The following is a 15827-nucleotide window of genomic DNA, read 5'->3' as shown; positions in this document are numbered from 1 at the left end:
GAGCAGCCTGGGACAGAGGAAGGTGTCCCTGCCATGGCAAGGGTGGTGCTGGATGAGCTTTGAGGTCCCCAAACCCCTCTGGGGTTCTGTGAACTCCTCCTTCTTTGTGGAGATGTTCCCAAGTGTCACCAGCTGCTGTGCCTGGAAGTGTCCATGGCCACAGGGCTTGGAGAGGCCTGGGACAGAGGAAGGTGTCCCTGCCGTGGCAGGGGGATGGAATGAGGTGGTTTTTATGCCTTGTGAAAACTGGGGACCCAGCAGTGACAGCTCCTGGGCTGCCCTTGCTGTCCCTTGCCTTGCACTGGGTGGGTGCAGAGCTCCCACGGGCACAGCTGAGGGGTGAGAGGCTCTGGGGTGGAGCTGGGCAGGGGGGAAAGGAGCTGGTGCTCCGTGACTCACGGATTTGCCCCTGCGGAACAGCAGCTGGTTGCCAGCCAGGGTGAAGTAACGCGTTTTCCACCTCTTGATGAACTTCCAGCGGACCTGCTTCTCCTTCAGCTTGCCCTCCATCAGGGGCTGCCCGTCCTGGTTCACACCTGGGGAGGGGAGCACACAGCCAGGGTCAGTCCTGCCCTCCCTTCTCCCCACCCTGGGGCTCATGCTGTGCTGCAGGAGGGTTGCTCTGCCAGCACTCAGCCCTCACTTCACACAGCTCAGCCCTCAGTCCTGCTGGGGAGGCTGAGCAGATGGAGCTGACAGCTCAGACCCCTCTTCCAGCTCTTTTCCTGCTCCCTCAGCCATCCCAAACCTCTCCCCACCACCACCTCTCCCAGCTGCTCCTCAGCCCTGCAATAACCATTTCTGGCCTTGGGCACTGCCAGGGATCCAGGGGCAGCCTCAGCTTCTCTGGGCCCCCTGTGCCAGGGCCTGCCCACCCTGCCAGGGTGGAATTCCTTCCCAGTATCCCAGCTAGCCCTGCTCTCTGGCAGTTTAAATCCCTGGTATCTCTGAGGGGTCTCTTTCTCCTTTCTCTCCTATCTCCACATCGGTGGCCGGGACACCAGACAGACCAGAGGGCAGTGAGAGGCACAGGCAGTCTGAGAAGGGATGTTTCTGGATGGGATCTTTGCCTTGGAGCCCATCCCACATCTGTCAGAAGGGCAGTGCTCCCTGGCTGGCCTCCCTCCCATCCCTCAGCCCCCAGGTCCACCCAGCATCTCCTTCCTTCCCTCTGTGCCACTGGTGGCTCCTGAGGATGGAGCTGAGCAGGGTGCCCAAGCCCCCCCAAGGGAGTGCCAAAGGCTTTATGGCTTTTTGGGCACCCACCCCCTGTCTGGAAGAGGCCAAACCAGCGCCAAGACAAGGCATCAGCTGGAGATGAACGATGTGTCCTTCCCCCAGCGCTGTTTTCCTTGGCAGCGGGGCTGGCGGGGGGTGCAGCATGGACTCGTGCAATTTCCTCAGGAAAGACCGTAAATATTTCTGTCTCTGCAGCTTGGGAGCGCTTGGAAGGAGATGGATGAATGAAAAGGGGGTTGGCAAAGCCTCAGTGCCGGGAGGGGGGAGCTGCAGCTGTGGTTTCCACCGCAGGAGCGGGCCGTGCTCTGCTCCACGCAGCCTCTGCAGCCCTGACTCCACAACTTCCCTGGGTTTTTTTTGTGCCAGCACCGACCTCAGCACCCGGCCTGGCGTGGGACAGAGTAAAGCAGAGGGTTTCTCTCTCCCTGTGGAAATGTCACCACTGCAAAAGGGGGTGAATTCCCCAGGAGGCTGGCTTGGGGCTGCACCCTCTCCCCACACGCTCTTCAGCGGGACAGAACCATGTTTTAGCGTCCCCTTAGTAAAAACTTGCCAATTTTGTTAAATATTGTTCCCTGCCTGGCTCCTGGTTCCACAGGAACCTCTTCAATCCCGTTCCAGAGCAGCAGGAACATGCTTCAACCAAACTAAGAGGGGTGAAGCACAAAAGGCCCAGGGACCAGAGGATCCCGAGACAGTTTGTGGTCAGCAGCACAACGTGAGAAGGGAAGCGAATGTGCAATTTTGGCCTAAAGTGAATTTTTATGGCCAAAATCTTTCAAACCCAGCATTTGCTAAGAAATGTTGATCTCTTTTTAAGGAGCCAGTGGCTTCAGGCAATGCTTCCAGAGGACTTGTGCTGTGTATCCACAAAGCAGCCCGGGGGGAGTTCTGATGGCAGCTTCCAAAGCGGCCCTAATGAATCCGATGCCAGCGTGTCTGAGGGGCTGATTAGGAGAGAGAGATTCATGCAAGATAAGAATAAAGCTCTTTTCCAATATTTTTCTAAGTCCTTCTGCTTATTTTCCTTGCGGTTGACTTCATAGAATCTCAGAATAACTCAGCTGGAAGAGAGCTGGTGGGGTCTCTCCTCCAACCTCCTGCTCCAAGCAAGGTCACCCACGGGGTCAGACTGGGCTGCTCATGGATTTATCCACGTGGGACTTGAAAAGCCTCCACAACATCTCTGGGCAAAGCTGTTCCAGTGCTTGATCTCCTCGTGGTGGGAAAGCTTTCACTCACAGGGAACAATTCCTGTCCAATATCTCATCTGAATCTCTCCTCTTTCAGTTTGAAAAGGTCATGAAATATCCAAGGGTCTTGAAATACCTATTTTTCCTTCAATCATCTTAATATAGACATACTGACTCCAACTGAACCCCGAGTAGTTCCCGCTGATGTGTCTCTTGGAATTTTCTATTTTCCATCTTGCTTTCTTTGCAGAGCTACAACACATCCAGCTCTAAGTAGTTTGGGTACTGAATAAAAAGTTAAAACCCCTCCAAACTCTTCCAAGATGAACTTGAGACAGATAAAAACCCAAAGCTTTAAATCTTGAATTTGATGAAACATAAAATCCTCCACAAGAATTCATGAATGATCTCAGTGATAATAAACCCCTATGAACTTGAAAGAATGGAATGTGTGGCAGATAAATGCAATTAACCTCGGGGAATATGGAATCACTCTCTTCCATCAATCACCACATTGGGTTTTGCTGAAAACCTGGAGAGAACACATCGCTGGATGCCACTTTTTATGATTTTCCAGTGAGCATTAGAGCTGGGCTCCTTCATTTCTCTGGATAGCTGGCACTGCAGGAGAGGGATAAATGTATTCCCAAGCTGATGTGAGAATTCCCAGGGAATTGCTGTTTTCCAGAGGAATTCTCAAACACCCTCAGCTCTCCCCAAATCCCAAATCCTTGCCCAGGGCTCCTCTGCAGCCCCCAGGGATCCCTGCCATGTCTTTGTGAGCTTCCAGAGGCAGGGCTGAGCTGGAATTCCCTCGCCGGCTCTCCGGCGGTTTTGCGGAATGTTTTGTGCAAGAGCTGGCGAAGCCAAACTCCCAGTCCAGGGGGTTGTGCTGGAATGAGGCTCCCAACAGCCAGTCTGTGCTAACAGGAGGAACCCTGACGTTCTCCAGCGTTCCCAGAGGCTGGTGGCTGGGTTGGAGCACAGGATGTGTGTGCTGCTCTTCCTCCCCCTGAGCCCACGGCACATCCGTGCTGCGGGCAGACGAGCAGGGTTTGTGGGAAGAGCCAATCCAGGATGATTTAACAGCACCTCTGGAAAAGTGTGGTTGTACAAGACATGCTTTGGAAGCAGAGGAATGCATGGGAAAGAGTCAAACTTACTCTAATTGTCACTGTGGGTGCATCAACCACTTTGCTTCAGCTTAACTGGTTCTTCCCACACAGGAGCAGCTTCCAGAGCCCAAATCCCTCCCAGCTCCAGCCAAACAGGAATCACTGATCACAGAAACATGGAATGGTTTGGGCTGAGAAGGATCTTAAATATCATCTCATCCCACCCCTGCCATGGGCAAGGACATTTTCCATCATCCCAAGGTGCTCCAAGCCCCATCCAGCCTGGCCTTGGGCACTTCCAGGGATCCAGGGCAGCCACAGCTTCTCTGGGAATTCCATCCCGAGGCAAGGCCAGGGCTTTAAGGCAGAGCTTGCCCAAGTCTGGAGGATAAATGGCATCTTGCAACAGGCATCCAAAAAATGCAACAAAACCCCTCCTGAACCAAACCCAGCAGACAATAATAGAAAAAAAATTGCCTCTGAATTCCTTCTTCAACAGGAATTGGGTTGCTAAACAGCATTGCTGAGAGGAAGAAATTGCTTTCTTGCCTCTCAAAAGTATTTCTGATTTCAAAGGGTCTTTCCCACTCTGGAATGAAAATAAGAGATGTTTCAGAACCTTTAAATACCTTACCAAACCAAGGAGACCTCCAAATCTTTACTTGTGTCAGCTCTTAGGAGCCCAGAGAGACCCTGCAGGGTCTCCCACTCTGCCACCACCCTTCCCAGCTGCCACAGCTCTGCAGCACCAGTACCAAGGTGGAATCCTCACTCCCTGCAAATTTTCACTCCACTGAGCTCCTTTCCTCAGCTTTCACATGACCCATTCAAGGAATTTGTTTTCTAAAGGCCTTTGGAGCTCAGGAGCAAATCATGATACTCACAATGAGCCTTTCTTGCAAAATTCTTTTAAACTGAGACAAAGAGAGCAATTGCTCGTGAAAAGGACAATTACAGCCAGGAGAGCAGCAGTGAGGCAAGGCTGGACTGGTTAAATGTCTTTGGAAATTCAGACCAAAGTTATTTCATTAAGCTTTGACATTTTAAGCAAGAGGCTCGTTTTCCTCATGGCTCAACATCCCTGATGTGCTGGGGAAACCACACTGAGAGCACTGTGGAGATGAAGTTTTAACTCAGGGCAGGATTTCTTTCCTGGTCCTGGAGTCCCATGGGAGCTGGGGAAGGAGAAGATGCTCAAACACCCACAGAATGAGCAGGGACAGCCTGGCCTGCAGCAGCAGCTGGGTCACTCCTGCAAGACTTCCTAAATTTGGGGTAGATGCACTCTGAAGAGACAATAAGTGTTAAAATAAATCTCTGAAACAGCCAATAATTCAAACTCTTGGCCAAAATAGTCAAAATTCTTGGCCAGAATTGGTCAGACTTTTATGGAGTGGCAGAAAGCATCTGAGAACAAGACATTCCTCTGCCTGTCAGGGCTCTGATCTGATGGGGGCCAGAAAGCTTCAAAAGCAGGGCACCAGGAGATTATACCTGGGAAAAAGGCTGTTTCATCCTATTTTCCACTCACCCTCTTTTCCAGTACACCTGAATTATTATTCCTTTATAAGACTTAATCACCACATCCCTAAGGAGATGTGCAGTAAATGACATTAAAGCAGATAATTCTGAGGGTGAGGGAAGCAGGAGCCAGGTGTTGTTCCTGTGCCAACATGGAACCTGTCAACCCCTGACTTGTGGCACCTGGGTGGGCTCCAGAGGACCTGGGACGTGGCCCAGGAGATGCAATCCTTTATCTGGACACTGGGATGGCTGCAGAGCCCTCCCACCCCCCAGGGGTGCAGATTTGGGGTTGTGTCCCTCTAAGCACACACCAAATCAGCTTTGGGCCTGATTCCCCCACCTGAGAGGAGTTTAATGGAGAATTCCAATTAAAACAGGCCCTGGAAAGTTTGGTTTCCCCTTTCCCCACCATGACCATGCCCAGCATGACCAGTGAGTGACCAGTCCCTGCCCTCAGCCCAGCAGGGACAGGGGCAGGACCCCTCTGTACCTGTTGCCTTCTCGGGGTTGTTGCACATGAAGCACTGCCAGGCTCCTGCCTCCTCGCTGTAGCCGAATAAATCAAAGAACCTCACTTCCTCCAGGTGCATCTGAACGTTCTCCAGGTCCTGGGGTGGCAGGAGAGAAACCAGGCTCAGGGGGTGAGGAGGCACTGTGGGGATCCCCACGTCCAGAGGGACTCAGTCCCTGCACAGGGACGAGGGGCCAGGGCAATTATATATCCACAAATTATGGATCAGGCTGTGGGAGGCTGGCCATGGGCTGGGATTTGTTTTTCCTCTTCCAGCAGCCAGTTTTCTAGCAGCTGAACCACCTCAGAATGTGAGTGTGATGAGGACAGGCTGAGGGAGCTGGGAAAGGGGCTCAGCCTGGAGAAAAGGAAGAGGAATTCCTGGCTCTGCACAACTCCCTAAAGGGTCAGGCTCTTCCTCCGAGTAATAAATGATAGGACAAGGGGAAATGGCTCCAGGTTGTGCCAGGGGATGTTCAGATTGGATACTGGGAAAATTTCTTTATGGAAAAGCCTGCCCAGGGCAGTGGAGGAGTCCCAGGAGGGAGTTAAAACCCTGTGGATGTGGCACCTGGGGACATGGGTCAGTGCTGGGGAATGGTTGGACTCAGTGGTCTGAGAGGGCTTTTCCAACCTAAATGATGAGGGTTTTTTCCATGGCTTCATCACCCCCTGGTGATATTCCAAGCTGGTATCATTCCATGGTTTTTCACCTTCTCAGGGGTGTTCCAGTCCCCAGAGGGGCTCTGCTGACACTGCTGGGCACTCCCTGGCAGGAGGGATGAGCCAGGGCAGTGGCACTGGGCATCCACAAACACTTGGCTTGCTCAAGGGAGCAGCCAGAGCATTCCTGAGCACGGGAAAAGGCAGAGGATCCTCGCTGGGAGCTGATCAGTGCCACTGCATTATCCAGCCTGTTTCAAACTCAGCTGTGATCTCACACTTGAACAAACGCTGGGCTCAGGTAACAGCAGCCAGGTCCCCCCCTGCCAGCCCCGAGGCCACTGCAGCCCCCCGGACCCTCCCAGGTGTCGGTGTGGGGTCTCAGAGCTGCAGCACCATCCTGCAGCCCAAGGAAAACATGGATTTATGCAATGGGGGGGAACCCTGTACCCTGCCAGGGCTCTCAGCCCATCCCAGCACACAGGGCTGGGAGGGGATGCAGAATTCCAGCCTTTCCAGACAAGCTGGAGTGAAGGAGAGGGAGCAGAGCATGGTCAGTGGCTCGTGCTGTGACTCCTTGGGGGACGCAAGAAGGGCAAACAGTGGCACTGCAGCCCATGGACATTACAGGACACAGGGATGAGGCAGCACACAGAACCCAGAAGAAATCCCCATCCCATGAAGAAATCTGGTGGTGGCTGCCACGAGGCAACTCCAGCCTGAAAGAGAGCAAATCCCACTGAAACATCAGTGCAGAAATCTGCCTGTCCCACTCTGCACTCCATGCTTGAAATAATCTGCAAGGAGACATTTATTTCAGGAGGGAGAAGCCTAATTGGAGAGGAGAGATTTATCTCATCCCCTTGCTCCATCACCCTGAAAACCTCAGCGAGCCAACGTGGCCCTTCCTTCTGCCACATGAACCGAAAGGAAAGGGGAGAACAGAGCGACCCACGGCTTAAAAATGTGAATTCTCCTCTTGCAAGGCTGAGCAACAAAGGAAGCTCTGAGGGCATCACATGGGGCTCGTAAAGCAGTCACCATCTCGGTGCTGCCACAGCAGGAGGCACCGCAGAGGAGCCAGGACAGCTCAGCCCAGCTCCCCCTGTGCTGGGCACAAACCTTTGCTAAGGAGCCCTGGAGAACCCCAGGAAATGTGGGAGGATGCACATCTGGAAGTGCTTTGCTCCTGGCACATCTCGAGCTGTGCTGGATGAATAAATAAATGAATGTTTTCTGTGGCATGAGGAGGCTGCCCAGGGAAACACAGCGTGCTCTGTGTGAGCCAGGTACTCCCTGCAGCTCAGGGATCGCCACGGTGCTGCACATCTGAAGAGATTGCTCAGAATTCAGTCTGGAGGGAAGCACTGATGTCATACATTACTCTCCAGGTTTGAAAAATGCTTTAGAATCCAGATTGGAAAAAAATTTATCACCTTCCACTATGCCAGGCTGCTCCAAGCCCATCCAGCCTGGCCTTGGGCACTGCCAGGGATCCAGGGGCAGCCCCAGCTGCTCTGGGCACCTGTGCCAGGCCCTGCCCACCCTCCCAGCCAGGAACAATTCCTGCCCAATATCCCATCCCACCCTGATAAAGCATTTCAGACTCTGCTAGAACACAATGCATAAAACTTAGTCTCAAATATAGCTGACAGTGTCGATGCTGCACTCACATCAACGCATTTCAAGCCCTTGATAATTCAAAGTGCTGTGCTTGATGAAGCAATCACAGAATTTTGCTCAGAATTTTGCTCAGAACATCAGAATTTTGCTTCCTGGACTACTGGCAGAGGAATAACATTAACAAATACAGTAATTTTGCCCAATAATTCACAATCTCAGGAAGTCCTGTTAGCAATGGGAAGAACTTCTGAGATGACAAATTCCCATTATGACAGAAGCAAGGGGAGGTCATGCAGGGAATGTTCCAGGCAGATTTTTTGCAGGCTGTGTGTGCCTGGTGCCCCCCATTCAGCTCTGCCCCAAGCTCTTTATTCCCCCAAACTCTTCACACTGCACCAGCTCTGACTGTGGGTGAGTGAAGCTTGGCAGGGGCTCAAGTTAAGCCCGTGCTGAGCAGCAAAGCTGCTCTAAAGCCTCTGGATGAGCCAGGCCTGGATTCAGGAGCAGCTCAAACTCCTCTGTGTGCAACTAAAACTGGCCCCAAAGCTGCTCTCAGATGTCTCCCCACTTCTTCACCACATTATCCTGGGAGTTCAGAAGGTGTTCCTAACAAAACTCTGGTTTTAAATCAGCCATAACTTTGGTAATTTAATCTTATTCCACCAGGCATCTTCATGCCCACAGTATTCTGAGAGAGAGTGTTTTAAAATCATGTTTGACAACTCATTTCATTCAACTGAGCTGGATGGAGATGCTCGGGGATAAATAGATATTTGTTTTCCAATCCTACAGTGGCCTTTTCCAAGCAGCTGATTAATAGCTTGGAAAGAGCATCCACAGGAATCCTGGAGACAGAAAAGAGCTTTGGGCTGTAATCCCTTCAGCCGATGGGGGTAACTAATGGCACATGTGCAGACAAGCAATTAAATCCATAAAATCCAGGGCTGTGTTTAACTGGGTGAACTTCCAAAGGCTCTGCCCAACCCCACAGCAGCAGCTAAGCTGAGCCTAGAGCTCAGCAGGAAGAGCCCCACGTGCAGCAGCCTTGGTTCTCATGACATGGCTCAGTTCATGTGGAGGGGTGGAGAACCAGCCTGGGGAGCTTCCAGAGCACAGCACAAAACAGCTCTGAGGGCCCTCTGCAGAGCAAAGGCTCACTGGGGTTAGTGCAGAGGTTCCAAAACGTGGGGCCAAGTCCTTCTGCTCTTTTCCCTTGTGAGGAAAGCAGCCCCTTACCTTCTGGTGTGGGAACGTGGAGTGGATCATGGCAGTCTCAAAGCTGTGCATCCCCTTGAGCTGTGTCTTCTCCCACAGGGCCTTCAGGACTTGCACAGAGCTGCTCTGTATGGACAAAGGTTCTGCAAACAGGCTCTGAAGAAAACATTGAAAATGATTTCAGGTGTTTTCTCACTTGGCTGCTCCCAAAGAGCATCTTGTGGTCACAGGGGGACAGCCAGGAGAGTAAGCAGGGCTCAGCCCAGCTCTCCCTGGGGGGTTCTGATGGATCAATGGGCTCCCAGTTGGATCCAGCATCAAATATCTCAGTGCCTTTGGGGTTTCTGAAGTTCACTGCACATGCCAAGTCTCTGAGCTGTGTGGCTCACTGAGGATTACCTGCAATGACCCCTACACAGTGGTTCTGCACTGAAATGTGAATTTATCATCACTACACAGTGGTTCTGCACTGAAATGTTAATTTGTCACCCCTACACAGTGGTTCTGCACTGAAATGTGAATTTGTCACCCCTACACAGTGGTTCTGCACTGAAATGTGAATTTGTCACCAGGCAGCAGCACTGGCCCCTGTGAAGCACACAGAGACCTGGGTGAGGTGCATCCCCCTGGAAAAAGCTGGCATTTCCAGCCAGAGGGAGGAGATGCTTCCCAGCCCTGCAGGGCTCTGTGTGTGTGTTTGGAGCTCCCTCAGGCCTTGAGCAGCAAGAGCAGAGTTTGTGAGTGCCCTGAACAGAGAGCAGGGTGAAACACAGGAGGGAAAACTCCCCAGGACATTCTCAACACAGAGCACGGGAGTTTCCAGCACCTGGGCACTCACAGGACAGGGTGACACCTTGTTGGGGTGGGTGCTGTCACCTCCAGAGCTCCCTGAGCCAAAGCACAGTGAGGATCCACCTTTCCACCTCCGTGAATGATCCTGGAATTCCAACAGCACCAAGTTCTCTGTTGCATCCTGCTCACCAAGCCAGTGGTACACCGTGGCTGAGAGAACATTTGTGCCCCTCCTGTATCTCCCCCATGATATTTTAATTAAAGAATTCATTTCCATGCAGGAGCCAAGATAAGAGAGCACAAACAAATCTGATTTTCCATACTGCAACTACTGGATTTCACAATATGGGCAATGTCCTTCATATGTGGGATTTCTGGATGGACTTTCTGTCTCCTCTTTCTGAGCAAACTCATCCAGCCTAATCCTGCTCTCCTGCACTAATAATTTCCCAATTTCTATCCAGCCTAATCCTGCTGTCCTGCACTAATAATTTCCCAATTTCTATCCAGGAATTTTGAAACACAGTAGAACTCTCCATTAATATTTTTTTAAAATCAACTGACCAGTGTTCTTGAAAAGTATTTATTTCTAGGAAAGCACACAGGGCAGAGCAATTCAGGCTGTTCCATGCACAGCCTCCTCACTGTGTTACATTTTGGATAAATCCTGGGTGTTCCCAAGGCTGCCTTAGGACAGGATGAAGTGCAGTGAAAGGCTCTGTGTGTGTTAATAAACTGAACATTGTCTTTTAACTCAAACCCCACCTGTTTCACCTTCAAGTGTGAATGTAGGGGTCTCTCTTAGTTTCACACTATTTGTGACCTGTTAGGAAATTCCACACGTGTCCAGATACTGGGCTGTGCTTGGAAACAATATTAAACACAGGAAAATTGCTGGAAGGGTGTAGAACAGCACTGAGCAGGTTTACAAATTCTGCTCAATCCAAACCTCTGCAGTAAAACCCCCAGTGGGTTCTGGCCCTCCAACCTCCTCCTGCAGCCTTGGGGTTGGTGCTGCTCCCCTAAAATCCACTGCCACCTCCTGGCACCTGGGACTTGCTGGAAGTTTTACCTGAATAAGAACAATATGGTTTGATCCCACTTTTTTTTATCCCCAGACTTTGTAATTTCCCCAGCCAGTTTGAATTGGGGTATTTAACAAAAACATAAAATCTTGCAAAATACAAAATAACTTCAGCCCAGTCCACCGAGTTTGTGAGGGATCACAAGGGTCACAAATGTCTGTGAGCTGGAGGGGCATTTAATGGGTTTAACCACGGAACATTCTTGTCCCAGTGAGCAGCCCAGGGGTGGCCCTGCTTTGTGTGGCCCTCACCTGCTGGAACAGGAACATGATGTGGATCCAGAGTGGAGGCTGCTGGCTCACCAGGGTGAAGCTGGATTTGCTGTACAGGCAGTAGTGGCCCTTCAGGGGACAGCTGAAGAACAGCTTTGCCACACAACTCCCACCAGTGTCTGCAAGGAAATCCATGGAATGTGAAAATCACTGAGAAAGAAAACTCAGTGCCCATGCTGGGCTGCCAGAGCCACGTGGGAAAACATTCCACTCAGGATTTGGGACACTCCTGCAGCCAGCAGGGCACTGATGTGTCTGCACCCTTAAAAAAGGAAAGAAATTCAATATTCAGTGCTTCAAATCTCACCCAGTAACCCTTTACTGCCAAGTGCAGGAGGGGCAGCATGGCCCAGCCAGGCTGTTCGTAGTCTTTGTGTTTTCTCATGCCTTTGGGATCACCAGATCCATCAAAACTGTCTATCCCTTATCCTTATTTAAAAAGTTTGTTGGAAAACCCCTGCCCCATGAGGCCCCAGCCACGTGGGGCTGACACTTGTGGGATCCCTGCTGAGGTGATGCTTTTAACTGGAAATGGAGCCCTTGAGATGCTTTTGCTAAATATTATAGATCATGGAATGGATTGGTTTGGGAAGATCTTAAAACCCACCCAGCCTCACCCTGCCATGGCAGGGACACTTCCACTGTCCCAGGAGCTCCAAAGCCCAATGTTCAGCCTGGCCTTGGGCACTGCCAGGGATCCAGGGGCAGCCCCAGCTGCTCTGGGCACCTGTGCCAGGCACTGCCCACCCTGCCAGCCAGGAATTCCATCCCAACATCCCATCCATCCCTGCCCTCTGTCCATGTGAAGTCGTTTCCTCAGCAAACCCAAGTAGCTTTGTCAAAGGATGATTAAATGGTTTCCCCTTGCCAGCTTCTGGAGGTTTTGCTCCCAGCCTCAGAGCCATCTGGCCTCCCTGTAGCATTTCTGGCAGATTCCAGCATCCCACTTTTAACATTTTCTGCATTTTCAGTGACAATCTGACCACTGACACTTTGTTCTGGCAACGCATTCTTTTGTACATCTGGTAAAGTCATTCCTCACGTGTCACACTTTTACATGAAATGCTGAGTTCATTACATTTCCCTCCTATGCATTCACAATAATCTTGATTAGATGGAAAATGTTCAAACCCAGCATTCCAAGGCTGTTTGTTGCTGGACACACAGGCTGCCTCTGCCCTCAGCCTCTCCTTGTCAGGAGACTCAGAAACCGTCTCCGCTTAGTCACGTTTTCTCAAAAGTCACAACTCATTTTTCCAGTTAGGAGATTTTCTTTGAGCATTTTATTCCTTCCCCCTTCTCCCCACGGTGACTCACCAGGACAAGCAAGAGTCTGAGTCACATCCCTGCAAGGCTGGCCCGTGAGCAACACACGCCAGCAGGGAAAAATGGGGCAGAAATCCACTTCTCTTGGATTAATGGCATAAAATCCACACACTTGGGTTAGTGGCTATGGGGAAAACTTGAGTTTAATTACCCAAACCTACCGGTTCTTACCCAAACCTGCTCACACTGTAAGAGAGGAGTTTGGGAAGCCACAGGGGTTAATGAGAGCCATCCTGAATCCTGGGGCACATGAAAGCACACAATGACATTTCCAAGGAGGCTGTTGACAGATGCTCTTCCGAACTGCAGACCCCTCACTGATGCTAAAAAAACCTTCACTCATGCACTCAAGCAGAAATGGGGGCTTGGCCTTGGGCCATGTGTGTGAAAGTTGATGTTTCAAGATGGGAAATGACTCTTCACTAAAAATGACCCTAAAGCACTGTGAAGAGGACCCATGTTTGCTGTGTGCACCTTTCAGCAGCTTGCCGTGAGCTGCCAGGTTCCATCTACAGCAGGGAATGGCATTCCAGTGTCAGCAGAATCATGAAATCATGGAATAGTTTGGGTTGGAAGGGATCTTATATCCCATCTCATCCCAGCCCTGCTATGGCAAGGACACCTTCCCCTGTCCCAGGCTGCTCCAAGCTCCGTCCAGCCTGGCCTTGGGCACTGCCAGGGATCCAGGAGCTGCTCCAGCTGCTCTGGGAATTCCATCCCAGCCCCTCCCCACCCTCCCAGCCAGGAATTCCTTCCCAATATCCCATCTCACCCTGCCCTCTGACACTTTAAGACATTTTCTCCTGTCCTTTCGTTGTCTGCTGAGTTCTCCTCCTTCCTCAGCCCGGCCTGGCTCGGCAGGAGAGTCCAAGCACCACAAGAAAAGGATTTTAAAACATGAGAAGATGTGAAGAGCACCACAAGACACAAACCCACCCCACACAGTCACCAAATGCCCCAGAAGATTGATCAAGACCCCAAGGAAACGTTCCTCCAGCCAAGGAATATTTCTCAGCCCAGCTCTGGGCCAGTCTCTGCCTTCCCAAGGGAATATCAACAACTCCTTTCTCCTACAGGAAACAAGGGAATTTATGTTGCAATTTTAAAGTTCACAACTGAGTGGTTGTGCCTGGAGAAAAGGAACAAAATATAACCAGAAGAATGTCAGTAGAGCTGTTAATTGTTACCTATTCCAGCTTCACATGCTGGGCTGAACCAGGAGGGTACAGAGTCACTGGCTCTGGGAGCAATTAATGTGTTATTTGATTTACACTGGTAATCCTTTCCTCTTAAATGAAATCTGTTAATAGGAGTAAAAGTATGCTCATAAATTTCCTAAATAGAATCAAACCCACGCATAAACATGGAACCAATAAGAAATGGATGCAACTTTTTAAATTTGGGGTTTAAGCTTTTTCAGCTTCCTCAGTTTCCTTTGCCTGACCTCTTCAGTTCGGGTTACAAAAAGTATGCAAACAATAAATGCGTTTATAGGAGGAGAGGGCAATTTTTAAAGCAAGCAGCTTCGAGAAATGCTGCTTTATATTGTTCTTAGCAGTACTAACTTTGTGTGCAGGGCATGACTCTGAGGCAAGGTTTCCTCTCCTGTGAGTTCCACCAGCACCAAGGGAGAAGGCAGGGCTGTGGTGGGGGTGGGCACCAACAAGGAGCACCCAGGAGACTCCACACCCACTCCAGAAGCTCAGAAGTCATAAAATCATCACAGAATCACAGACTGGGTTGGAAGGGCCTTAAAGCTCATCCTGTTCTACCCCACTTCCTTCCCCCAGACCAGGTTGCTCCCAAGTGCTCTGGTTGATGCCACCACCCACAGGAGTGTCCCAGCTGCCAGGTGATGCCCACCAGGAGAGCAGCCTGCTTCCAGGGCTGCTCCCAGGGCAGCTGAGAGGCTCCCAGGGTGTCTGAGGATTCCCAACACTCTGCCTGCAGCCCTGGGAATTTCTCCACAGTGCGACGACGCGGATTGCCAGGAGCTCGGTGGCCATCCTGAGCAGTGACACTGCCATCCCTGGTGCCTCCCTCAGCTCTGGGATGCATTGGGAATGCCAATCCTGCCACCTGCAATGCCAATCCTGCCAGCTGCAATGCCAGTCCTGCCAGCTGCAATGCCAGTCCTGCCAGCTGGAATGCCAATCCTGCCGGCTGCAATGCCAATCCTGCCAGCTGCAATGCCAATCCTGTCCTGCCAGCTGCAATGCCAATCCTGCCGGCTGCAATGCCAATCCTGCCGGCTGCAATGCCAATCCTGCCGGCTGCAATGCCAATCCTGCCAGCTGCAATGCCAATCCTGCCGGCTGCAATGCCAATCCTGCCAGCTGCAATGCCAATCCTGCCAGCTGCAATGCCAATCCTGCCAGCTGCAATGCCAATCCTGCCGGCTGCAATGCCAATCCTGCCAGCTGCAATGCCAATCCTGCTGGCTGGAATGCCAATCCTGCCGGCTGGAATGCCAGCTCAGGTTTGCTGGGAGCCAGCAGAGCGGTGCTGCTCCCTGGGAATGCTCTCCTGAGCCTCCCCAGCTCCATGATCCCACTGAAGGACCTGAGGCCCATCTGTTCCCAATCAGGGTCTGGCTGATGGAATGCTGGAATTTATCAGGCCGGAGCAGGGGTGAGCACTGCAGGGGAGCAATGAGCTTTTCCATCCAGGCCGTCATCTGGTCCCCATTACCCCTCAGAACCACATAAAACATAATAACAACCACATTGGGGGCCAGCACGCTGCAACCTGCTCCGCCTGCCGCCTCCTCCCCTGCCAGGAATCCCCTGGAATGTTTGCTGGATGCATCTCCTCCTGCATGGCACTGCTGGAAAATGGTTCTCATGGTTTTCCTTGGATGTCACTGGCTGTGGCCTCAGTGAGCGAGGGGGAGATGATTCCCTGGTCTCCCAGGGCTCTGTCCTTTCCAAAGGAGGAGATGGCAAATCCTTCAGCATCCTCGACACACAGATATTGTCAAATGCTTTCTTTCCAGCAGCTCACTCAATGTACAAAGCTCTGAGCTCTGGGCATCAATGGTGCCTTTTTTAATCCAAATTACCTAAAATTACTGAGCAGAACTACAGCAGAAAACATTTGTTATTACCAAATCCAGCAGCTGTGCAGGCTCCTGATGGGAATCATCTGCACCCAGCCACTCCCAAAGGCAGGATACCCATGGGCACGGGTCTGGCAGGTGTGGGATACCAGGAGAACACATCAGAAATCCTGCAGGAAACAGGGGCTGTGCCAGGAGAAACTGAGTGGAC

At 51.4% G+C, this 15827-nt stretch overlaps 1 protein-coding gene across 8 annotated transcripts in view; it reads right to left on the bottom strand.

The window, feature by feature from the left end:
* The window catches only part of VEPH1 (ventricular zone expressed PH domain containing 1), a 61602-nt gene that overhangs the window by 1126 nt on the left and 44649 nt on the right, over nucleotides 1–15827 (bottom strand). For all 8 annotated transcript variants that reach the window (XM_086843365.1, XM_086843361.1, XM_086843367.1 and 5 more), the window contains 4 exons: nucleotides 11212–11351; nucleotides 9105–9239; nucleotides 5562–5679; nucleotides 400–536 (listed from right to left, as the gene is read on the bottom strand). In XM_086843365.1, coding sequence (XP_086699491.1) covers nucleotides 400–536; nucleotides 5562–5679; nucleotides 9105–9239; nucleotides 11212–11351 — 530 coding nt within the window. The remainder of the gene's footprint in view (nucleotides 1–399; nucleotides 537–5561; nucleotides 5680–9104; nucleotides 9240–11211; nucleotides 11352–15827) is intronic.

The sequence above is a fragment of the Cyanistes caeruleus genome, chromosome 10, assembly GCF_971803275.1.
Source record: "Cyanistes caeruleus chromosome 10, bCyaCae1.hap1.1, whole genome shotgun sequence".
NCBI lineage: Eukaryota > Metazoa > Chordata > Aves > Passeriformes > Paridae > Cyanistes > Cyanistes caeruleus.
Note: the sequence above shows the minus strand (reverse complement) of the source record. Positions and strands in the feature narration are given on the sequence as shown.